General features: G+C 33.8%; 3 protein-coding genes across 4 annotated transcripts; 2 read left to right on the top strand and 1 right to left on the bottom strand.

The window, feature by feature from the left end:
- Window positions 1-589: 589 nt before the first annotated feature.
- LOC18041011 (protein DEHYDRATION-INDUCED 19 homolog 3) lies at window positions 590-3,950 on the top strand. The gene is made up of 5 exons (XM_006433431.2): window positions 590-919; window positions 1,614-1,756; window positions 2,532-2,609; window positions 3,003-3,259; window positions 3,584-3,950. The coding sequence occupies exons 1-5, from the start codon at window positions 844-846 to the stop codon at window positions 3,690-3,692; spliced, it is 663 nt and encodes a 220-aa protein (XP_006433494.1). The 5' UTR covers window positions 590-843; the 3' UTR covers window positions 3,693-3,950.
- A 62-nt stretch (window positions 3,951-4,012) lies between these two features.
- On the bottom strand, window positions 4,013-7,760 carry LOC18041010 (remodeling and spacing factor 1). Of its 2 annotated transcripts, none has more exons than XM_024185046.1 (4): window positions 7,639-7,760; window positions 5,788-7,319; window positions 4,724-5,702; window positions 4,013-4,484 (listed from the first exon to the last, which is right to left on the bottom strand). In XM_024185046.1, exons 2-4 carry the CDS (start codon window positions 7,039-7,041, stop codon window positions 4,231-4,233), a joined length of 2,487 nt encoding a protein of 828 aa, XP_024040814.1. In that variant the 5' UTR covers window positions 7,042-7,319; window positions 7,639-7,760; the 3' UTR covers window positions 4,013-4,230. The 2 variants fall into 2 exon arrangements, with proteins under 2 accessions (XP_024040814.1, XP_024040815.1); XM_024185047.1 differs by having other exon boundaries at window positions 5,788-7,052.
- Window positions 7,761-16,548: 8,788 nt separating this feature from the next.
- Window positions 16,549-22,804, top strand: LOC18040684 (kinesin-like protein KIN-14G). The gene is made up of 19 exons (XM_024184335.1): window positions 16,549-16,666; window positions 17,059-17,225; window positions 17,317-17,460; window positions 17,659-17,884; window positions 18,008-18,102; window positions 18,373-18,441; window positions 18,649-18,723; window positions 18,863-19,021; window positions 19,106-19,187; window positions 19,273-19,368; window positions 19,471-19,647; window positions 19,736-19,842; window positions 19,972-20,134; window positions 20,276-20,402; window positions 20,499-20,752; window positions 20,839-21,002; window positions 21,207-21,398; window positions 21,811-22,337; window positions 22,470-22,804. The coding sequence occupies exons 1-19, from the start codon at window positions 16,549-16,551 to the stop codon at window positions 22,600-22,602; spliced, it is 3,075 nt and encodes a 1,024-aa protein (XP_024040103.1). The 3' UTR covers window positions 22,603-22,804.
- The last annotated feature ends 1,646 nt before the right edge of the window (window positions 22,805-24,450 follow it).

Below are 24,450 nucleotides of genomic sequence, written 5' to 3'. Positions count from 1 at the left end.
AGCAGTCAGAGTCCCATGCCGTCTCGAAAAAAGCGGAAGACTGGGATTCAGGGGAAGCCTATAAAAAGGTAGCCAACGAAGGTAAAAGGGTTAGCAATTTTGATTCTAAAGGAGAGAAAACAACCTAACAGCCATAAGATTTGTGGCAAGCGTTCCCCGAACCTTCATATCTGACTTGAGTGTCGGAGGGTTTGCGCCGGGAGAACCACCGGCGTACTCTGACTTGTCTGTGTGCGCAGGAACCTCTGGAGAAGAAGCCTTGAGAGGAGACCCCCGGGTCGTGATGAAGTTGATCGAGTAGAGATCCTGGTCATAGAACGAGGAGAACTGGAATCTCGCATCAACAAGTAGTTTTTAAGAACTAGTCTTATTTTTTGTTTTGAAAGAACTTTTTTAAAGAATATTATCAAACTTTTTTTTTGTATATTTTACTGCAATTGATAATTCGTAATTTATATAATAAGAATTGTAGAAATTGACAGATTCGTGGATAAAAATAGTTTTAAAGAATTAAAAAAATCCCATGTATGTCTGAGGAAAAAAAATTATAAATATATTAAATAACCTAAAATTCTGTTATCTGAAAAAAAAAGGCAAAAATCAATGAATAGTATAAAAATACCAGCACAACACCAGATAACATTTCTTCTTTCTCTTGCAAATCCCAAACCGACCCGCCCGTCATTGATTTTCTCTCTCTATCTCTCTCTCCATCGAATAAATTTCTGGGTTTTGATCAAGATTGGAACTTGTATTTGAATTCAAGATCAAAGCTTTGAAAACCCCTTAAAAATTGTTCCCATTTTTTGTCCAAGCTTAAAAAGGAGCTTCTTATACATAAATATGGATGCTGATTCATGGAGTGCCCGTCTCTCATCAGCTTCAAAGAGATACCAATCGGCTCTGCAATCACGATCTGGTAAGCTTATTCATTTTTTTTTTTTTTGGGTTACTTTTCCTTTGTGGGATTTTTAAGAAAACAATGGAAGATATGTGAACTTGATGTTGAAAACTATGAGAGTTTAATTTTTATTTGGTTATTTGTGAATCTATTTGTTTACAACTAATGGTTATTATATTTGATTCTGTGTTTTTGGTTTTCTGTTTATTTTTATATCCTAGTTGATTAAAGTGTGGTATCTGTATGTAAAGATTCTGTTTGTTTTCTGAAAAATGAAGGGAAAGGAAAGAATTCGAAAATTTGAGCTTGACTTGTTACTCAGAGTTTAGATGTCAAAAGCTTGAACTCAACTGAGGTTATAGCAACAATTTAAATGGAAAGTTTAGATTTCAATAATGAATATCGAGCTTGTAGTTCAGAGATTAGAATTTCGTCTATTTTATCATTTTTTTCTTAAAAGAATTTTGCTTGTAGCTTCCTTTTGTGTTGTGTGTGAAATGTCCAAAGTTTTGAGTTGTATGTTTCTTAATGTTAATATTTAGAGCCTTGTAGAACTGGATTAATGTACTTGTACCAATGGAGAATGTTTATATAAGATATTTGGTTTCCTTTCCTCACATCTTAATAATTAATGGTGCTTAAGGCTCTCTGAAGAATGAGGAAGCTTTTTAACCTTCCTTTTGCTTATTGAAATGATTTTATGTGACTGCAGAGATGTTCATGGGGTTTGAAGAAATTGATGGAGATGATGATCTAAGGGAGGAATTTCCATGCCCATTCTGCTCGGAGTATTTTGATATTGTTGGCTTGTGCTGCCACATAGATGATGAGCATCCTGTGGAGGCAAAGAATGGGGTAAATAACTAGCAGATAATATATATAGAGAGATCTTTTATGTAGTTCTAAAGAACAATTGGTGCTTCCGATTTCTGCTTCTGAGATAGCCTGTTGATGATGCATGAAAATTCAAATGGTTAACGCTAATTTTTTCTTTCGATTGTCGGCCAACTGTCATTATTTGCCTGCTTCCATCTGCTCAAATCAGCAAAGCCATAATTTTTAGCCAGTTGAAGAAAATCTTAGTGATAATGGGATCCGTCTGCAGGATGCTATGCTGTTGGCATGACCTGAAGTCACCTAAACTTTGTTTCTTGACTCATGGTGATAGTTACTTGATTCTGCTCATTATGATGATAGAGCTCGTCTGTCACCTAATCGAGGGATATCATCTGTAGATTTCTCCATCACTTGATAGACATAAATTGATTTTAACAATGGGGCTTGAACCTCTTATGTTGTTGACTTAAGTGTTTATACCTGCCAATGAGCTTCATTTTCGCTGTTGGGAAGGCTTTTCTTCATTAGGAGATAGGATCAACTTCCTGTAGTCCACATCCATAGGTGAAATGGGATGGCTAATGTTCAATTTGAAAACTCCTCACCACCAAAAAAGTAATAATAGTAATAAATTTTTTTTTTAAAAAAAATCTTATCAAGAAAAGGAGAAAGGCTAAAAAATTTGACTGATGGAAGTTTTAATTTTTTGCTTTGGTGTTTGTTGTTGTAGATTGCGTTGGAACTTAGAATCACGTATTGGATCTTACTAATGATCAGGGCTTTTTGCTTGCAGGTTTGTCCAGTTTGTGCAATGAGGGTGGGGGTGGATATGGTTGCCCACATAACCTTGCAACATGGAAATATATTTAAGATATCCATTTTTTCCCAAAGACTTATTTGTGTTAGGGGTTTCTGAATCTTGCCTTGCTGTGTTGATTATTTCTGTGCTTGATTATGATTTAATATGCCAATACATTAAACATCCTAGTGTTTGGATCTTACTTCCATGAAAATTTTTACGAAGGAGGTGAACCGACGATACTGATGTTTTGATTAACTTTTCTTGATAATTGACTTTGATTTTTGTCTTTAATGACCTTTAAAAATCTTATCATTGCCAGAATTTATGAGTCATTCTACTGGCCACACATTTTTCTATGTTGTTTTTGATGTAGGCATTCCTACAATTTTTTAGGCTTCCTCTCAAAATATAATCATGATGTAGAGTTGACATACTGCTATGAATTCCTTAACGAGCAGTTACATGCAGCGCAAGAGGAAATCACGTAGAGGTGGATCGCATTCAACTCTTTCTTTGTTGAGGAAAGAGCTGCGAGAGGGAAATTTACAGTCCCTTTTTGGGGGCTCTTCTTGTATAGTTTCATCATCCAACGCGGCAGCTGATCCGTTGTTATCTTCATTTATTTTGCCCGTGGCTGATGATTCTGTCAGCGGTCAATCTCCCTTTGCAACTGCAGCAAACTCAGCCAAAAAAAGCTCAGCTGCGAAGGTTTCTGTGCGGTATGATCACTTTTATCATTCCCCTCAGTGGTTTTTTATGTAGCTGTGCACTAGGATCATAGTTCTATGATTGTAATTAAAGCCATAATACTGTGGCAAAGAAAAGGGGGCTATGCTATGACTGTTTTATACTTGTCGTGCTGTTGAATACATTCTCTAAATAATCAAATGGGTGAACCTTTAGCAATTGCTCGCAATTGCTCTTTATTGATATCAGTTTAGCAGTGTTTGGATCGTAGTTCTTCTATCTAAATCACATCGGTCGAGTAACATTCAATGCTTTCTTCACTTTCCACGTTTTAATAATTTGGTTTTTGATGACAGAAATGTCCAGTCAGCTCCCGTGTCCCTTAAGGATCAGGAAGAGAAGGCAAAAAGATTGGACTTTGTTCAAGGGTTGTTGTTGTCCACCGTTCTTGATGATATTTTATGAAGATAATGCAAGGCAGCTGCTGCATCAGTGGACTTCAAAGTTAAAACCAAAGCTGTGCAATCTATGGTTTGCTTGTAGTTATGCCAATGTATTGAACAGTGTGTCGAATAAGGTGTAGTATGAGTGTAATTTATGTTGCAAGAGTACTTTCTTTAGGCTTAGAACAGACTTTCGTGTTTCCTTTCAATCTTCAGATCATAAGTTGATGATGAAGATAAAAAAAATGAAAATAATTTCTGTTCTTCTTTTGCCAGCTCATTAATCACTGTTATTTCCTTAAAGAGTTTGTAAGTTATCAGAACGACGGTAACAAAGAAATATACAGCAGAAAGAAATTGTTATACAATCAGTAATCGAATAGTTTTGACTTGTGCCGTCTAAACAATGATTGTTGCTACAATGATCAAACAAGAATTGGGGGAGCCCTTTATTGGTGCTCAATGTCAGTTAATTATCTCTATAAACAAGAAAATTTTTGACTACCTCCTAACAAAAAAAAAAATGAGCAGAGAAATCAACTCCACTCACTGCACTAATGCTAAAGGCCTAAACTTAACCATTGTGGTAGTCTTGTATCCATTATTCTCTTCACTACTTCTTTTATGAAAGAATCGAAACATGATGAGCAATGACTTTTCATCAGGCTAGTTTGTCCAGATGATACTCTTTCGACATGGGAACAAATTGACGGTGGGGGCACAATGTGAACCTCACTCCTGCTGTGTTCGAGCCCACAAGCAGCCAAGATGGTGTGAGTTGAACTTCCTGCTATGTCTTTGAATGTACTGGGGTCTGCATAAAGAAAACAAAGCTGTTTGATCATTTTTAAAAACATGGAAAATGAAAATTCATTTCACACAACAGTTATTTGCTAATACCTAATCTGAAAGGCCTAGTTAAGAATTAAATATGCAGCCTCTGGAAATGAACATTTTGTACTAAAATAGAAAGCCTATTTCTGAAGGACTCTCCCTCTCTAAAATTTGTGAAGGGTTGATTGCATAAAATTGATAACAGAAGCACATTCATACCTAATTGAATATCTCTGGACAAGTTTTTCAAATGACTTTTGACAACTGATTGCAATTGTTCCTTTGCTACATGAGAATCAAACTCTTCTTTTGCTGTGAAAGGGATCGCAAAGCCATCAGACCCAATGTGTGATAAGCTGCTGCGCTGATGGAGTTGCCCAAAGGAAGGTAAGGAATTGATCCCAGCAAGTTCAGGCCACAATGTCAAATTGACAGACCCATTTGCAGTGCTGATTGTTGGGTCCTGAACTGCTTGTCTTCTCAAATAGTTTAATCTTGGAGCCAAAAAATCCCCATTTTCCACCAAGGAAGTGGGATGGTCATGTGACCTCTCCTCAAAGATTGCCTGATGCAACGGCTCTGTTTCTTGTCCCCTTGCAGGTTGAACTACTGTTTCCCTACCCTGATCAAGTTGAGAGTTAAAATTTTCACTATTCAAATTGGCTGTTGGCATTCCATCATTATTACCAGACATAAAATTCATTCTATTCATTGAAAGGAGATTTTGTATGTGACGGTGTATCCAACGTCTTCCTGTAAGTGTTGGTGCCCCTGCTCCGGATCCAGGTGAGGCTGCCTGAACATCTCCAACAGTAAATCGGGGAGATGAAAGATTTCCAGATCCTGGAGTTAATGGTATACGTGGTGAAGACACTGAATAAGGGTCGAAACCTTCCCCAAAACTTACAATGGGTGATGGTCTATTATGCAAGTTGGTACTTGCAGTCCTTAGATCAGGCAATGGATCTTGAGCTTGGGAACTAGAAGATCCAAGAGCAACAGGTCTACAGCCATCACAGTACCAATTGCCTTCAGGCACAACCCGGCCAAGGCCAACACAATAGGTGTGTGCTGATGAATCACAGATGTCACATAATAACATAAGGCCATCATCTCCTCCTTGGTGGCATTCTGAACAAATAACATTCTCATAGGGATCAAGAAAACTTCTAAGGTCTTCCTCAGATGGTTGATAAACCTGTTTTCGCAATAATCCCATTTTAGGCCATAACATGAGAAACAAAAGATAAGAAGCATGAATCGGAGAAAAACAAATAATATACCTGATCCCGCTCAGGTACTTGAATTACCACACTTCTCAAATCAACACCGGCTGTTGATCTTTCTGGTTTAGTAATTGTCTTGAACCTCTGCTTGCACAGAGGGCAACGAGATTCGACTTTCGACCACTCCATGATGCAAGTGAAACAAAAATAATGACTGCAACAGTTGAGGGTTCCCCTCAACCTTCTTTTATCTTCCTCAGACAGACATATCCCACAAACCTGCTTTGCCACTTCACTCTTCACTTCTTCTATCTTCTCCTTACCCTTTCTTCCTAGTGTTTTTCTTGGCTGGCCTAAATTGCCATCCTCTTGAATTGTCTTGGAGGATGAGGACTTCCGCAAGCTAGTTTTCACTTTTCCACATAATTGACTAGCTTCTCTCACTTGTTCTCTCTCTTCTTCTGAGATTGTATATTCATAATCAGATGATCCTGACGATACAAAATCTGAATCTGAAGGTACAACATACCTTCTCCTTTTCCGACTTAAGGTTGTCTTGCTCTTTCCTTTCACAACTACCCCTTCATCTATAAAGTTGATATCATCATCATCATCATCATCGCTCCTTTCTTTCCTCCTCAACCGATGATTCCTTCGTTTCTTTTCCAAAGGCTTCTTAGAGACCTTAGATTTTCTCCTTTTTTGACCCCTAACAGAACTTTTTTTCCTCAGACATTTTCTACGCGAGTTATTGTTCTTCCTCTTCCTATTGCTACTGTTTTTCTTCTTTGTGACCACCAGTTCCTCTTCCTCATCCAAACAATCATCATCATCTGGAGTGAACTCCTCATCCTCATCTTCTTCTTCCTCTTCATAATCTTCATCTTCATCTTCTCCATACCTTACCCTTTTCCTCTTTCGTGCTGTTTTAACACCATTTTTCCCATCCCCTAAATTACTCTTTCTTGCTTTTGATCTAACAACCTTTCTCACATCTACCTCCTCTTCTTCGTCTTCGTCCTCTCCTTCAAAACTATCAAAAACTTCTTCTCTCTTTCTTACTTTTGATCTAACAACCTTCCTCACATCTACCTCCTCTTCTTCCTCTTCCTCCTCGACAAAACTATCGAAACCTTCTTCTGACGCATATCCATCAACAGAAGAGCAATAATCCTCCAATTCATCTTCAGATACCTCATCTTCTTCATCGGAAATCACATAATCCTCATCTGAATCATCAGAACCCTTATCTTTTGACCTAGCTCTTCTCTTAAAATCTTGCTTAGAACCAACCTTTCCTCCCCTTCCCATGAGTTCTCACCCTGAAAAAAACCAATCAAGTCCAAGAACCACCCAGATGCCAAAAACCAACTATTTAATTAAAATACTATTTCTCCTCACAAAGCAATACCAAATCCAACCGAATCAAATCAATTCAATTCATAACGCATCAAAGTAAATTCCAAGATTCTTGAATTCTTCCTCCTTTCTATTTCTTGCTTAGGTGCCACTCTAACAAGGTAACAATATTAATACCATCTAATAAGGCAAAATAATTCCCCTTTCCAAATTACCTCTCCACCATGGATCTAGTCCCATAACAAAAACCCAAATAAGGTAAAATTATTAAAAAAAAAACTAAAAAACTAAAAATCAGACCCAGATCATAAAAATCAAGATAAACCTTTTATTTTCACAAATAAATTTAAATTTCACTAAGTAAAAACAAAACCCAGAAACTAATTTCATTAAATTACAATCTTGAAGCTCGAGATTAATAAAATTTCAGGAACTGACAAATAAATTGGAAACCCTAAAAACATCGAATTGTCAAATAAAGCCAATTATAGAAAAACAAAAAAGGGAGAGAAAGCGTGGAGAGAGAAAGGGAGGAGGTTTTGGTGTTACCTCAACTGTGAGGAGGAACAAGGAAACCAGTGAAAATAGAGGAAAACGTTCGTGGATTTTGGGAAAATGTTTTTCTTATTTCAGTTGTTGCGCCTTTTTTTTTTAATTGATTAATTAACTGATTGTTTTAAAAAATTAATAATTTATTTGTTTAGGAGGAAGATGGAGATAATCATACACGTAATGCGTTTTAATAAATAGAGATATTAATGGATTTGAGTTTTCACATGTGCATGACATGGCGTAGGCAACTCCGCCGATCATTTCTTGTAAAGTTACTGGAATATCCTTCAAATTTGGTGCTATTTTCATTGTAATTTTGACTTTGGGATGTGATAAGGTAAGGTGGTATACAATTATGTTACTGTGGGCTCCTTGAAACGTAGAGGTATTTCATTGGGCCAATCGAAGTGCTTTGCAGCGAATTGCGTGATGCCATTTCATTGGAGTTGCTCGACTATATAATATATAACTTTTTAACTTTCTTAAAGGTTTTATAAAGAATATCCACAGATGGCAAAATCCAGACTCGGGTTTAGATGTGCCAAAAAAACTCGGTTGGACTTAAAATCTTTGAAAATCCCGGCAGTTGACCGAGTTTTTTTATTCAGAATTTTATGTCTGGATTTTATTTTTTAATACTACATATGTACTTTTTTGTAATTTTTAATTTTATTTTAATAAAATTGGACATGAAAATATTAACTTTAAATGTTTAAAATCTTACCTATATGTAACAAATAAGTCAAATAAATATAATTATTTAAAATAATATAAATTCTACAATTTTTTAATAAAATTCAAATTTGAGGTAAAAACTTCATGCTTATCAAGTGATGCTCGGGATTGGTCCAGCCAATTTCCAGGCTGGGTACCTAACCCGCATCACCTGGGTCCAGTGTGGATTTAAGGCGAATAGATATTTTTGACACTGCTAAGAATATCTTGAATTTAAGTAATAATAAGAATTAAGAATATATCTAATTGATAAAGTTTTTTTTAAATTTAATCATTTTTTAATTTAAATCAAAGAAAACCTTAGAAAGAAACTTGGAAATGTAATTACATAACTCAAGCACTAAATAAAAACAAATGAATGTTGTGCTATCGAAAATTTAAAATCAAATTTTAAATCTCATATGAAGTTCACCGGTTAAATCATTTAGTGCCAATATACATACAAGTAATTGTGGGTACATGTCAACGATTAAAATATTTTGACTTAGTATTAAGAAATTTAAAATTTGAATAAGTAGAAAGGTAATTAAATAGATGTCCCAAAAAATCTACATATAAATAATGAAATACAGATAATTGTGAAAATGAATTGGTATGAATAATCAACAACTCACTAGTATTTAGAAAATAAGAAAAATTTCAATTCTTTTTTAACAAATATAATATTCTAAAATCAGGTTATGAATTTTCCACCGTGGTGAAGTAGTTGCCAAAGACGATATAAGCCGGTCAAAACGTTCACAGTGAAAAATAAATAAATAATTGGCTTATATTATAAAAATAATTGGTTTAAATGAATTGGATTAGATTCCGTGATTAGTCACGATTGGTAAACGGTTGAGGCATGTTAGGTTATTGCTGATGTACCGGTTATCTTACGTATCAGATTTACCTAAATATCCTTTAGCCTGGTAAATCAGTTAAACTTGCTTTTTGGTCGTTTGTTCAAAAATATAATTATCCACTGCGACGCGCTTCGCGTAGCCATCAAAATCACCATCATTCCCTGGGAATTTGATCAAGACGGTTGATCTTGAGCAACGTGGATCCGCATGATCGATACAGTGTAATCTAAATATTGATATTTTTAAGTTATAGCGCGTGCACAACTACGGGGCATCTCTTTGGCCTTCGCCTCGTGGTTAAGGCGAAGGTTGTGTCCTTATTATTGTAACTAGAAAATAAAATCGCGCTTCACGCAGCTTTGAAAAAATAATTTAGTATTATATTTTTTTCTTACTTTACACTTGATGAAACTGATAAAAAATATGAATTGATTTTTTTTAAGATGAAACAGCCTTATAAAAAGAAAAAAAAAGATATTAGTCAGCAATACAAATAAAGAAACAACGCAAGATAAATAATAAAATGAGAGAATATATTATATATTAATTTTATTTATTCCAATTGTGTGTGTACAAAACAAAAAGATGAGCTCTCCTTTTATAGTTACATAATCACTCCATGAAATTAATGAAAAATTATGGATCATAATTTCTTGTGAGATAGTGAGAGTTATAGGAAAGTTAAAGGTTGCTAATGGGAGATAGTGGGGAGACTAAAAGATATATGTTATGAACATCTACATTTATTTTAATAAATTCATAACACTCCCCCTTGGATGTTCATTATAAAGAATATGCATCGTTAAAATCTTTACATAATTGTTATTGTATAATAACAATCAAATTAATTATAAGAAGATGAAAAGCTAAATCTAAAAGAAAATTTATCTATTTATTAGATAATAGATAATATACAAAGGTTAGAAATGGTGATGCCACATCACCTCCTCAAGTCCCAGCTTTATATAGATATATAGATAGATAGATTGATTTATTTTTAACAGTGATGATAGAATTATATGTTTTTTTATAAATTTATTTTGTATAAATAAATGTGGTATAAATTAATTAATTTGATGAAAATTAAAAAAAAAAATCATGTGGATCAATAGTTACTTAATCCAATCAACCAAATTATATCACATCAGTTTATATCAAAATTTGTAACTCTATTCTTACTCTATTTTTAAGTATATGTAAGTATATTCAATCTGTTTAAATAAATTATGATACATATAATATACTTTTATAAAAACCACATTGCTGATCAGATCAATTATGTGATGCTATAATTAAGATATACTAGTGATCTAAAAGAACGAGACGAAAAGGTGTATTTATAAATCATGCAAGCATATGATTCATATTTGAATAATGTTGATTGTGTTGCAAAAATATTAGTTTTCACCCAAAATAAATAAGATACCCTAATATATAGAGAAGAATAGTAATAATTGAAATTCTATCCTATTATTTCCAAATATATATTTTCTTTGTTTATGTGATGATAAGCATTAACACATTGGCAATTTTTTTTTTGTATAAAAGTAGATTTTTTTCTTCTTCTGGCAAGCGATTTTCTTACTAATATCATCAATTTCTATCCTTCAAACTAAAGCAATAGTAAGCTGGATACAACTGATGCCCTAAATAATAAAAAAATTGCCAAATAAATACTGGCCTCGGTTTGAGCTAGCCGGACTAGATAAAATGAAATCAATCTTCATATATGAACTTGAAATTGATTTATTTAATTACCAGCTTCTATAATTCTATTTCAAATCCTAGCTGAATATCCCACAGCACAACTAAATGCTTCATTTTATTTCCTTATTTTTTGGATCATTTTCCCAATTGCTGTGGGAATAAAATGGGCTGTGCTTTTTTCAGCGAATTTCAGCTTTGGAAGCAGACTTTTGGTGGGCTCTCTAGTGAAGTCCAGTGTGTTCTGCCTCGATAGTTTGGGCTCATGCAGAAATTTAAAGTAGGCCTTTTCGCACCCCTCTAAATTCCTTATAAAATTCCTCTTTAATTGAAATAATCTAAATAAGTAAATATAAATTAATTTTTTTAAATAAAAGTTCAATTAAACACTTAAATAAATTATTTTTTAATAATTTATTAAGCCCACCCATTTTATAATTCATATTTACATTTTTAATTTTTAATTAATTTTTTAAAAAATTATGAATTATGGAGATAGAAGTTATGTATCAGGATTCAAGAAGAGAATAATTTTAAGAGATTAGTATTTGCGTGCATTTATAAATCAAAACTATGAAATTTAAGGAGAAGATGATTGATTTTAATTTATGAGTTAGTATGTTATAAATAAACGAGATAGTTTAGGAAATAAAATTCAAAATGCGTGCATAAGGATTTATTTGAATCTTGATTTCGAACTCAGTCAAATTACTTACAAATATTTAGAGCAAAATCTCTCCTCATACACATACGCACGGCCATATGAGAGGACTTTTTAAATTCACATACTACCGTAATGAAATGAAACATCGAAGCATTAGTCTTTTCAGGAAGCGAAATTGGAACAATCGAACAACAAACTTACAAGAAACCTTTGACAATATGAACCCAATAATAACCACAAAATGAATTTTCAATCCTGAAAATGTTCGATCTAGTAGAATTATTTTGGAAACATAAAGTCTCGGCTGTTTTTTGTGAAATGTTCCTTTGGTTTGAATCACTTTTCTCCAGAAAGTGCTTCCAAGAGAGTTGAGTTGTCCAATTCATTGACCCCTCAATGTTAATGACACCATATTCTATTGTTTATTTTGATAATTAAAAGTTGGAATAACAATAATAAAGATTGTGTCCATCACTTCATATAAAAATTGAATCTTTGTTCTTAAAAGAGGAACATCCTCTACTTACCTTTAATTTTACATCTCATTGGTTTAGGGAGTAGCATAAAAAAGCAGATGGAACATAATAATTTGATAAGTCATTAGGGCAAAATGAATAAGTACGATAGCAATTAAATTAACAATCAAATAAGGTGATTATACTTTTAAACAATCTGTGTCACATGGGCTGTGTTGAGAAGAACAATCTAGATAATGAAACATGAAAACACAACACAATGATTTTGATCAAAGTTTTAGTGAAACTTTGGAAAATATCTTAAAGAAAAATGTTGGACCAATGAAAGATTGTTATATGAGCATGCGAATATTTTAAAAAACAAATGGAATGGTGGCTTTAACTCTTAGCCCCAGAGAGTGTGGTAGCTAAAAGAAAGAAAGAAAGAAAGAAAGAAATGAGTTGTGTCTTGATTTATTGGGAATGAACTAATGCAGAACCATATGATATGTTTCTCTTTCTTTATTATTATTAGCAACACAGCTACTATTGTTAACTTGAATGAGTTATATTATAGAGCAATTGGATGCTTGCTGCCTATCTTATGAAATCAAACTATAAATTTAGCTATTTGGCTTGTGGGACATTTTTTTTTTCACTTTTAAGATTGTTCTATTTTAATAAACATAATAAAATGCAATAGTATTATACTAAGATTAAACCTAATAATGGGTTTGCTTGGACCCAATGCATTGACTAAAATTTTCCTACTTTTTCTTGCCAACTGAACTATTTTTTTTTTTTTTTCTTTAAAGATATATATGGGGTTTCATTGGAATTTTATGGAGCATTTTATAGGCTAAAAGAGCCGAAAGAGGGAGATTTGTTTGTGGCTGCAGGCCACTTGGTGGAAGTAAAGGCCCTTCTATTGTCAAGATGTCTTAATCAACCAACTAATCTCCTAACTTAAAAATTAAGCCTTTAACGTTATTCATTTTTATGCAAATAATCATGATTCAAACTTGGGGAACAATTAAAGAATTAGGATCAAATCATACCCTTTCAATATGTTATCTATAACAATTTTAAGCACTAATCCTTCCTCCAAAATGGTCATTGAGGTTTGAAAATGTTTAAGAACCATCTCAAGAAAGAGATCATGAAATAAAACTAATGCATTTCTGATCATTTGAGAAAAATTTTCAATTTTTTTTTTGGGGTAAAAATTGTGTACAAGTTTCCATTCTGAAAATTTGAGAAAATTTTGAGTTTCTTTTGGATAAATTTTTAATATGGAATGTAACCCGACACAGTATGGGCCTTTGCTCTTGCTTATGGATTCCAGGTACTTCCAATGCAATCCCCCCCCCCCCCCCCCTGAGGATCTAATAATAGATCATTAATTAAAAAATAGTTTTGAGTTTGCTCTGTAAAATAAATTAATAAATTAGCTCACCCGATATTCGTTAATCAATATAGAGTTGAATTGGGATTTAACACAAAATAAATTATCCCCAAACTCTTAGAACATGCATGTGCCTCTAAGCACCAAAAAATTAAAATTAAAAATAAACATTGCCCTACTCCAAATCTATCAATCAAAATTTCCTTTTGCTAATTAAAGAAGTTTCTTTTTTTTTTTTTACTTTTTTAAATATTATTTTCCTTTATGTCATTTTTCTCCTTTTGTGTCTGATTATTAATCAATAAGTAAAAATTGAAATTGATGTAAACATTTGATTTGATTTTGTAGCTTTTCATCAACATGTGCTTCGCCGTGTCTTCAGTTGGGCTGATGGAGCCCACTTGTTTCAACGGCTGTGATTGGGCCGGCAGCCTTTTTTCCCTTAACTATGTTGTGCACGCCGGCATCGTGATTGAGGTTAGGACCCACTAATGGGCTTTAAAAAAGAGAAATAAATAGAAAATATCCGAATTTCTTAGGCTCGGATCCGAACCAAATGTTTGAATAATTTTCGAATATTGGAGGGAAATACCAATTATTTGACAAAAATACCCTTCCTGTGGTTAATGTGATTTTCTTTTAATCTTTAAATTTGTGCATCATGTACATTCATGCGAGTAATGCAATATCACAACGTCTAGCACTGAATTAAGAGCACAATTAATCATAGTTTTACTTTTTGTAAAATACGTCACGATAAGGACGATGCTTCTAACTATTTGATTCATTTATTAGTGAATAAACGTGAGATAATTATTTATGCTTGTAAAATGAATTTCAATGATATTTGGGATTCTTTTATAATTATCAAATTTGAAATTTGTTTGTAACATGCACGTATGCTAGACGTCACACGTGTGACATGCATAAAAAGATACGCAATGAAGAAAGACATAACTCTTTCTCCTTTTTTTTTAATTCTTTTAAAATTTCCTTATAGAAAATGGGCATCCTTATAATTACGTGGCAGTGCCCTAAATCATGAGATGAAGTGCACACATCATGTGCTCTTTCGACTCAATGTGTCCGTCAAGAAGATAAGGTGTTGTTTTGGTCTCAACTTCCCTTGGTGGATCCAATCTTATGCCATATGTCCTACAAGAAAAGGGCCTAATCCATTGCCCTTTTGGGTTTATAATTTTTATTTTTATTTTTTTTTCTTGTTGCCCAATAATGCATGTATATGTTCTCATTATTTGGTTTCATGATGAGACCGTATAAATTACTCTTGGTAAGTAAATTTTAACAACATTATCAATGATTGAAGAGCGACCACTTACTTAATGACTATTTACAGCTTTTAATATTTTCACTTTTACAAATTTTTATGTTTGTGTTCTGAATAATGAGATCAATAAATTTTTTTTGAAAGATATTATGGAATTACTTATATAATTAGGAAGCAAAATTTGAAAACATTGCTAAAATCAACAAGATATAGAACACGCAATATATATTCATAATATGAAATATTATACTTATGGTGTTAACATTTGATTATGGAATAAATTAACTTAAATTATGGTGTTAACTTCAATTCATAACATGCAATCAAGAACGAGAAATTTGCTTCCAAAATGATTGAGTTACTTCAAATTCAAGCGTGAGGTTACTCTAAAATTGAAATTATAAAGGGTGGATTTGTAAGTCATGAATTTCATACCTTTTTGGACAACTAGAACAACGTATTATGGGATTATGGGATTTAGCATATTGTGGGCTCATTGATATTTTGTAAAATGAAAGCAATGTCATATCTTTGTAAAGATACTTTGCTTTCCATGGAAATTTGATGGATTATTTGCATCTACTCACTTGAAAACAACATCGAATCTCTCAAATATAATTAAAAATCTTGCAATTATAATGACATGCATGAATGACAAAGCAAACGCCTTGATATTGTGAAAATTGAAGTGTCATGATTTGGTAGCATTTTAAAAGAAAATAATGTGAAAAATGTTTGTCAATTTCGACGAAGAGATTCACGTATTAAAAACTCTAATTTATGGTAAAGAACTAACATCTTAGTAATTTGGTCTCGTTAATTCTAAAAATATCAATTATCACATACGGAAATTCTTAAATTCAATGCACTAAGAAAAACAAAATAGAGACTACAAAATCCTTTTATATGTTAAAATCATGAAAATCTAATTGAAAGGAATTATTTCTATTCAAACACATGGATTTTTTTTCTTTCTTTAAATCAAAATTTTGACGCATTATATGTCAAGTTAAACTTTTTATTTCTTTCATTTCTAGGTACGAATACAAAATTAATTGTACCCACTCACATACGAATTGACATGCCAAGTTGCTCCATCGAGTTTAATTTTCTCAATTTCAACCAAAAATTAAACTATCATCACCGAAATAGATTTTTTTTAAGGCAAAATTCTTTAATGTAAATTAAATTATCTTTTGAGGAATAATTTTTTTTTAGTATACATCAGGATTTATTTGTATTTATTTCCCGAAAACTACTATTGTAAAAAAGAAGAAGAAGTAGATATTAATAAAAATTCAAAAGTCAAAAGATAAAACAAAAATAAAAATAATAATAGAAGATAAAAATTAGCCCATTATTTTCTCTACACGTAGAAAAAATATAAAGCTCTCAAAACCGGTAGGTTCGGAACCAGGTTCGGTCTGTAGCTTTTCTCTTCAATTTTAGACAGAGAGAACAAAGAAACTTAAGAGAGAAAGAGAGACGAAGTGATCATTTCAATTTTTTTTTTCGTTTTTTCATTAAAAAGATTCAATTTGTTTTCTTAAATCTCTTTAGTCCCTTTATATCTTCTCATAACAACCCACATTCAGAAAAATTAAAATTGAAAAAGGAAAAAAAGGAAAAAGAATCCCATTTTGTTTTGATCATTTTCTTGAGCAACTCTGCTGAAAAAGATTGGATTGTGATGATGAATGTGGGAAATTTAAGCTCGTTTTGAATTCAAGGGATTGAATTTTCTTGTGGGGTTGTTTTAAAAAAGGACTTTTTTTTTTCCTTTTCCCTGGGGTTGTGTTGTGCTAAAGGAAATGACAACAGAACAGGTTTTGACATTCAATGTAGCTTCTGTTGTGGCCGATGTGCTCCAAAAACATGGCCCTCGATTCAGTGATATCAATTTGGCTTCAAGGAAAGCTGATGAAGCTTGTAATAATCTTCATTTCTTGAATTCTTTTGATTGAATTTTGTGATGCATATTTCTTGTTCTTTTTGGATAATTTATGTCGTGGGGTTGAACTTAATTTCTTGAATTACGGTTTTGACATTGAATATTGAACATTTGTATTCATGTTTATCCAATTTAATGCAATGGTTCTTGATTTATTGATTGTATTTGAATTTATTGATGGTGATCCTCTATTGAAGAAGCTATATAGGATTTGGTTGCATGAAATTTGGTATTGGCATTGGCATTGAGTTGGAATCAAATCCATAAATGGTGGCTCACTGTTGCATAGGATTTGGAAATGAATAATGTTAGGGGGCCTTTTTTTTAATATTTTTATTTCTTTTTTGTGATTTATCAAGTTGTTTTGCAGCCCTGAGAAGATATGAAGCAGCCGGATGGCTGAGAAAGTCAGTTGGAGTTGTCGTGGGTAAAGATTTGCCGGCTCAACCTTCAGAGGAAGAATTCAGGCTTGGATTGAGAAGTGGAATTATTCTTTGCAATGTTCTTAACAAGGTTCAACCTGGAGCTGTGGCAAAGGTATGGTTCAACTTGGTTTCTTGTCTAGAATCAATCCTCAGATTGAATTTTGTTGTGGTTTCATTGATGGCGATTGCATGCTTCTAACTAGGTAGTAGAAGGTCCTTGTGATTCTGTTGTCATTCCTGATGGAGCAGCTCTGTCAGCATTCCAATACTTTGAAAATGTGAGAAACTTCCTTGTAGCTGCAGAGGAATTAGGGCTTCCAACATTTGAAGCCTCTGATTTGGAACAGGTGAATTACCAAAGTTTTAAATCATGAGAATGAAAAAGTGAACAATTCTATCTATAATATGCTTGGTTTTGAATTTGGTAATGACTCCATGATAACAATTGGGAATAAATTGATGAACCAATCTGGTCTAATTCAATTGCATCACATTTTGAACATAGGCTCTCTCTTGTTACTTATTTTTGTATTTTTTATTTTCAGGGTGGGAAATCAGCAATGGCAAGGATTGTGAACTGTGTTCTAGCACTTAAATCATACAGTGAGTGGAAGCAAGGTGGTGAAAAAGGTCCATGGAAATATGCTGGGAATTTGAAACCCTCAATCTGTGTGAGTGGGAAACCATTTATGCGGAAAACTTCAGAACCATTCATGAATTCCTTCTCAAGGACCTCATCCGGGGGTGAGAAATCTCTAGACGGAGTGTGCAGTGAGCAGGCTTTGAATGGCGATCTAGGCCATGACCTCAATGAAGCAGTTAGTGAACTTTATTCTTCTTAAATGTTAATTTTTTCTTCTCTCGTGATGTAAGAAAAGAAAGAACCTTAGAAAGCCTATTTTCATTGTAATCTGCAGGGAAATTTGCGTAACATAAATGTTCTAGTCCGTGCTGCTCTTTCAGATAAGAAGCCAGAAGAAATTCCAATTGTAAGTGCTCCAGTGGTTGTTATGTTAATTTTTTGAAAGCCTTTATCTGGTCAACAATCTTCAGAGTTATTTAAGTTGATAACAAGAATGTGATACCTTATAGGAGTTCGCTTAACATTCTCTGATTCCTCCATGTTGGTACTTCAAACCATTAATTGATCCAACTGGGAAATATTAACTCTTAGATTTGTAGCATTCTTCCCACAAATCAAAATTTGCTTTTATGACTGCTGTCTTATCTGAATCAAATTATCTTTTTCCTTGTAACAGACTGTGGAATCTATGCTCAGTAAAGTTATGGAGGAGTTCGAACGTCGCTTAGCAAACCAAAATGAACTGGTGGGTGGCTTTTCTTCATTATCCTTTTTTATTCCAGAAAGTAATGCGACAAAGCCTTAACCCTAAGTTTCGACTGCAATTATTGTGAATGGTTGAGTGGCTAACACGTATCCGTTTCTCAATGTAGAAGAATTGTGTGCATGGATAAATCTATAATGTCTCTTGTTGATCTTCTGCCAATTATTTATTTATTTTTTGTTATGCCAGATAAAAACAACTCCAAAAACTATCCAAATATTTGGCCCCAACAACTCCCTTACTAGTTCTTCTGGTGGTATAGAGGTAAGTTTAGTTGGCACTGCAGACTGTTAAAACTCGAGCAATAAATTCATACCACCTGAATTATATTTTATTTTGCAAGTTGAATTTGTTGTACTTTACATTTTATATGCATTTGGTAAACTGATGAAATGTTTAAAAGGAGGTTGAATGTCCCATCAACAAAAAGACAGAAGAAGGAGCTGCAACAGAAACAAAAGGAAAGAAACATGCCAATCTGATGTCTGCTCACAATGAGGAATCAAAAACCCGTCTTTTGAAACAACAAATGTTAATTGAGCTGCAACAGAGAGACATAGTGGTAATTTGGAGTATCACTCTGCTACATTAAGAGTATTTTCACCAAATGTGAATATGTTGTATAAGTCAGTGTTGGTGCTTGTAGGAATTGAAGCAAACTCTACATACTACGAAAGCAGGAATGCAGTTCTTGCAAGTGAAGTACATGGAAGACTTAGACACTTTAGGTACTGAATGTATATTGAACTTTTGTACTCTTTTGATGTTGTTAAAACATAAATAGTATATCTCATTAATAGTTTCCCTTAATAGGCAACCAATTGCATGGTCTAGCCCATGCTGCTTCAAGCTACCAGAAAGTACTCGAAGAAAACCGCAAGTTGTACAATCAAGTGCAAGACCTGAAAGGTAACAATTTTAGGAGTTCAAAATATTATAGAATGAATAAATCTTGGAAAATGGCTTGAGTATCCCAGCTGAATCTGATGGTCATCCATTATGTTTGATTAGGGAATATTAGGGTGTACTGTCGTGTCCGGCCATTCTTGGATGGACAATCAAGCTTTATGAGTACAGTGGAGCACATAGAGAAAGGAGATATAGTGATTACTACCCCTTCAAAGTACGGAAAAGAGGGACGGAAATCATTTAGTTTCAACAAAGTATTTGGTCCCAATGCAACCCAAGGTTAAGTCATTTTTACTTCTTTTTCAGAGTAATTCTCATCTGCAAGGATATTCTTTTAAGTCTTAAAAACCATTTTTTTTTGCTGCAGCGGAGGTGTTTTCAGATACTCGGTCTCTGATTCGGTCTGTTCTTGATGGTTACAATGTTTGCATTTTTGCCTATGGTCAAACAGGATCGGGAAAAACTTTCACCATGGTGAGAGAGGCAGCACATTATGACTGTGATGACAATGTTTACGACTGTGGTTTTTATGAGTCCATTCATTTATTGTTGCAAATAGAGATTTTTCAAAATGACTAAAATATATATTTTTTATCAATCCAGACAGGACCGAAAGAGCTTACAGAGGAAAGTCTTGGCGTAAATTACAGGGCACTGAATGATCTGTTTCTTATCTCGAATCAAAGAAGAGATACTATTCACTATGATATTTTTGTTCAAATGCTTGAAATTTACAATGAACAAGTGAGGGATCTCCTTGTGACTGATGGACTTAACAAAAAATATCCTTCATGATACTGCTCAACTTTCTTTCTATTATTTCTGGTTCAGTGCATATCACATTTCTATTTGTTTCCTTAACTTCTTAATACATTAGAAATCCGTAACAGTTCACAAAATAGAATCAATGTGCCAGATGCAAACCTTGTACCTGTTTCATCAACGAATGATGTTATAGAAATGATGAATCTTGGGCAAAAGAACCGTGCAGTTGGTGCAACAGCGATGAATGATCGGAGTAGTCGATCTCATAGGTGCATTTAATAGTGTATTCATGACTGTTGTAACAATGATTGTACATTTTTAAATGTTTAAAAAGGTATTTACTTCTAAACCTCATCAACTTGCAGCTGCTTGACAGTTCATGTTCAGGGAAGAGACCTGGCATCTGGAACCATTCTTCGTGGGTCAATGCATCTGGTTGACCTTGCAGGAAGCGAAAGGGTTGACAAGTCAGAGGTCACAGGAGATAGATTAAAGGAGGCTCAACATATCAACAAATCTCTTTCTGCTCTAGGAGATGTGATTGCTTCCCTTGCTCAAAAGAATGCACATGTTCCTTATAGAAACAGTAAACTTACACAACTCCTTCAAGATTCACTTGGTAAGAGCCTAACTTTTCAGTGTATAAAGACTTCTCTTAACTGATAACTCCTTCCTAATCACGGTCTTGGTTCTCATATTTATCAGGAGGACAAGCAAAAACATTGATGTTTGTACATATTAGTCCCGAGCTGGAAGCCCTTGGAGAGACAATTAGTACATTGAAATTTGCCGAACGGGTTGCCACTGTTGAACTTGGCGCTGCTCGAGTTAACAAAGATAGCTCAGATGTGAAAGAGCTTAAAGAACAGGTTCTTTCTTTATCCTCACTTTGCTTGTTAGTTTTGCATGACAAGATCAGTTCTCCTTCTTGTGTCTTTATTCCTTGTTTGAAAACCGATGTTACATTTGCTTACTACCAAAGGGCTTCCTGTCGTAGTTATTGACATAATATTGTTTGCAGTATAATTTGATAAGCAATGTCTCACTTATCCTGTCTGGTTGTCTTTTTCCAGATAGTTAGTCTCAAGGCAGCCTTAGCAAGGAAGGATGGAGACTTAGAGCACCTTCAATATACTTCATCTAGCACCCCTGAAAGATCAGCATTGAAGTCTGGTGGGTCTTCTCCTTCGAAATCTAGTTGCCACAGTTTAGGAGACTTCTCCAGCAATCGTAGGCAACCAATGGAGGAAGTTGGCAACATACAGGTATGAGTTAACCGTCATTTTGTTTCAGAAATAATATTGCTATGTGTTGTGTGTACACAAAGAAATTTGTGTGTGGGTGTGAATGTGCATTTTACACATGTTCGTGTTTGTTTTAGCCAAAGCACTTAGTTTCTCTGGGATTAGTTCTCTTTCAAGGGTTCATGCAATGCATAACGTGTAGTCCTGGGATTTAGGCATACAAATGAGTCAATTGACACCAATTGGTTCCACGTGGAGCCTAAAATGTTAGAATTGAAACCCCACTAAAATTTGATAATCTGAAATGAGATGAAAATCTGGCAATGAGAAAATCTCCGACAGTATGTGTGTATGGCCATCATGTGGCAGCCTGTTAAGAAAATAACATTTTGTTATTTAAGAAATTGGAGATTACATTATGTATTGGCTGCAGATACGGAACCTTTCTGCATCTAAACCAAGAAGAAAAAGCCTTGATCCCCGAGATTTGCTCGTAAGTTCACCCCCCTGGCCAATGAATGGTACTCCTGTACCAAATGGAAAGGAGGAAGACAGAGAATCAAGTTCTGGTGATTGGGTCGATAAGGTCATGGTGAACAAGCATGACCTTTTAAGTAGAGATGATAACCAACTCGTAAATTATGAAGTAGAAAACAAACTGTTGTTTTCTGAAAAGTTCTATCAGAATCATCACCGAGACCCTTCAAAGATATACCCAGAACATCCGACGAATAGATTGACAGCAAGCAGAAAGGACAATCAAGACTATGATGTACAGAGGAGTCGGAGCGAAATTGCCTCCACTGATGAGTCTGATCTTGAGGCTGCAGTTAGCGATTGCTCAGAACCAGACTCGCTTTGGCAGTGCAACATTCCTAAAGTTTCCAACATTCCAAGTAGTGTAGCCTCTAAACCAAAGAAGTCTCACCTCAAAGCCCCAACAAAGAGTACTGAAACAAGGTAACCTATCCGATCACTAATAGATTACTCTTTCTTGTCTTAGCAGTATTATTAACCGGCAAACTTATGCTCATGTCTCGTAAGCCAACCATTTTAGATTGTTCTAATACAAGCATTTGAATTATTCTATAGGAGTTTCATTCCATCATTAATTCCTTCACCGCCAACAAGGAAACTAAGCAACGGGGTTAGTCCATTTTTGCACAAGCCGGGAAGGCAGCTTAGTCTTGTTGATGGGAAGAGGAAAACTGGACATGCAAAGTAAGGATCCGCTAACTGTGAAAACGGCTTTGTTGTTATCATTTTGTTCTTTTCCTTTTGTGTATCTATTCTTTAGGTTTAGAGAAAGAGCAGGAGAGGGAATGTCAAACCGGCAATGTTCCGGTTGTCTTGAGTTTCTTCGGTGGTGATCAATGATCGCATTGGTGTTGAGTTTGTAAATTCTTTGCTTTCTTCTTTCATTTTTTTCCCCCATTATTATTCTTTCTTTCACTAGAAACAGAAAGGAAAAAAAGTTACCAAATGAGAAGAAAAGAAAATGTGTTTACATTGTTATTTGTATTTGTGTTCTTTTTCTTCCTTTTCCCCACTTGTTTGCTTAGAACTTGAATGCTTGCAATGAAGAATGCTAATCATTATCGTTAGAGCCATATTCAAGTTTAAAGATTATCATTAGAGTAAGCTTTGTGAGCACGTCCCAAATGCCACTAGCTTATTATACACGACAATATCTTTGGGAGAAAAAACAAAAACAAAAATAAATTTTATCTCAAATATACATTTTAAAATGTGTGAAAATCTGTTGGATAAGAAATCTTATATAATATATTATCCGTAGACCCAATAAAACTCTAATCAGCTGGATGTCTCAAAGTCAAAGTATTAATAAAGTGAGTTCGATATAATGAAAAATTGTCAAGAAGTTGATAAACAAACCGTGTGATTTAGGGAGATAATGTTCGTGTTCTGTGATCATAATTTCAAATGGTGATTCGAGCAAGCAACAAACATGAAACATCCACCAAAATTCCAACTTGTGCTGTTGTGTCAATTCAACTTTCCAGCTGGGGTTCAAAAACCCCCCTCCACATGAGTGGCTAAACCCTTCAATGGGTCCGAACTTGCACATGGCCATGTCATCTTATTGCTTGATTTTTCTTTCTTTTTTTTTTTTATATATATAATTTAAATTTTATTAATTTTTATGTGAGTTGGATTACGAACACATCCCACAAATTCCACAATCACAAGCAAGACACCACCACCACCCCACCAAACACAAACTACAGAGTTGACCCAAGCCAAGAATTCATTATCTCATTTCCCATTTACAAATTTCAAATGCCCACTTAAATTCTTTTTCTTTAAAAAGGCAAAAAAAAAAAAAAGAAAAAAAGAAAAAAAAAGGACCACTTTGGATTGAACCCTATTTTCTTTTTCATTATTTCCAAACAAATGTTATATTTTTATAATATTTTTTTAAGGACAGCGACGGTAAATGTATCCATGATGATAATATAATTAGAACTAATCAAACAAAATGTCGTTATTTTTGAAACAATAGTAGCATGAATGAATAATTGATTACTTGTTCAATTTTCGTGACCCTTTGACATTCACATTGTCTAGGATTCATCAACAATTGGCTTTAATTGGTCTATGTTGATTAATTGTTTGATCATCTATGCCGCTCATATTAATCAAATTAAAAAATAAAAAATAAACAATTTGCATTTTGTCTCAACTCACCTAATTTTTGCCAACCAAAACACAGCATTATGTTTGTTGTATGTGTGGGCGAATCATTCTATGTGAATGAGCACACTAATGATTATCCAAGTCAAACATTCCAAAATGACCATTTTGCCACCATTCCTCATTTAATTTTTACTTTTTTTTTCAATTTTTAATTTTTACCTTTAATTGTATAACGTATACACATTTTGACATTTGACTTAACATTATATATAAATGAAGTTTTAATTTTTATAGTGCTTATTTAAGTAAAATGATAATAAAAATTTAAATTTAAACAAAGTTATCACATGATTTTTTTAATTAATCTAAAATTTTAATATATTCACATAACATTATAAAATGCGTAGACTGTAGT

The sequence above is a fragment of the Citrus clementina genome, unplaced genomic scaffold, assembly GCF_000493195.1.
Source record: "Citrus clementina cultivar Clemenules unplaced genomic scaffold, Citrus_clementina_v1.0 scaffold_5, whole genome shotgun sequence".
NCBI classification, from domain to species: Eukaryota; Viridiplantae; Streptophyta; class Magnoliopsida; order Sapindales; family Rutaceae; genus Citrus; species Citrus x clementina.
The sequence above is the reverse complement of the archived record's forward strand: the minus strand, read 5'-3'. Positions and strand labels throughout refer to the sequence as shown.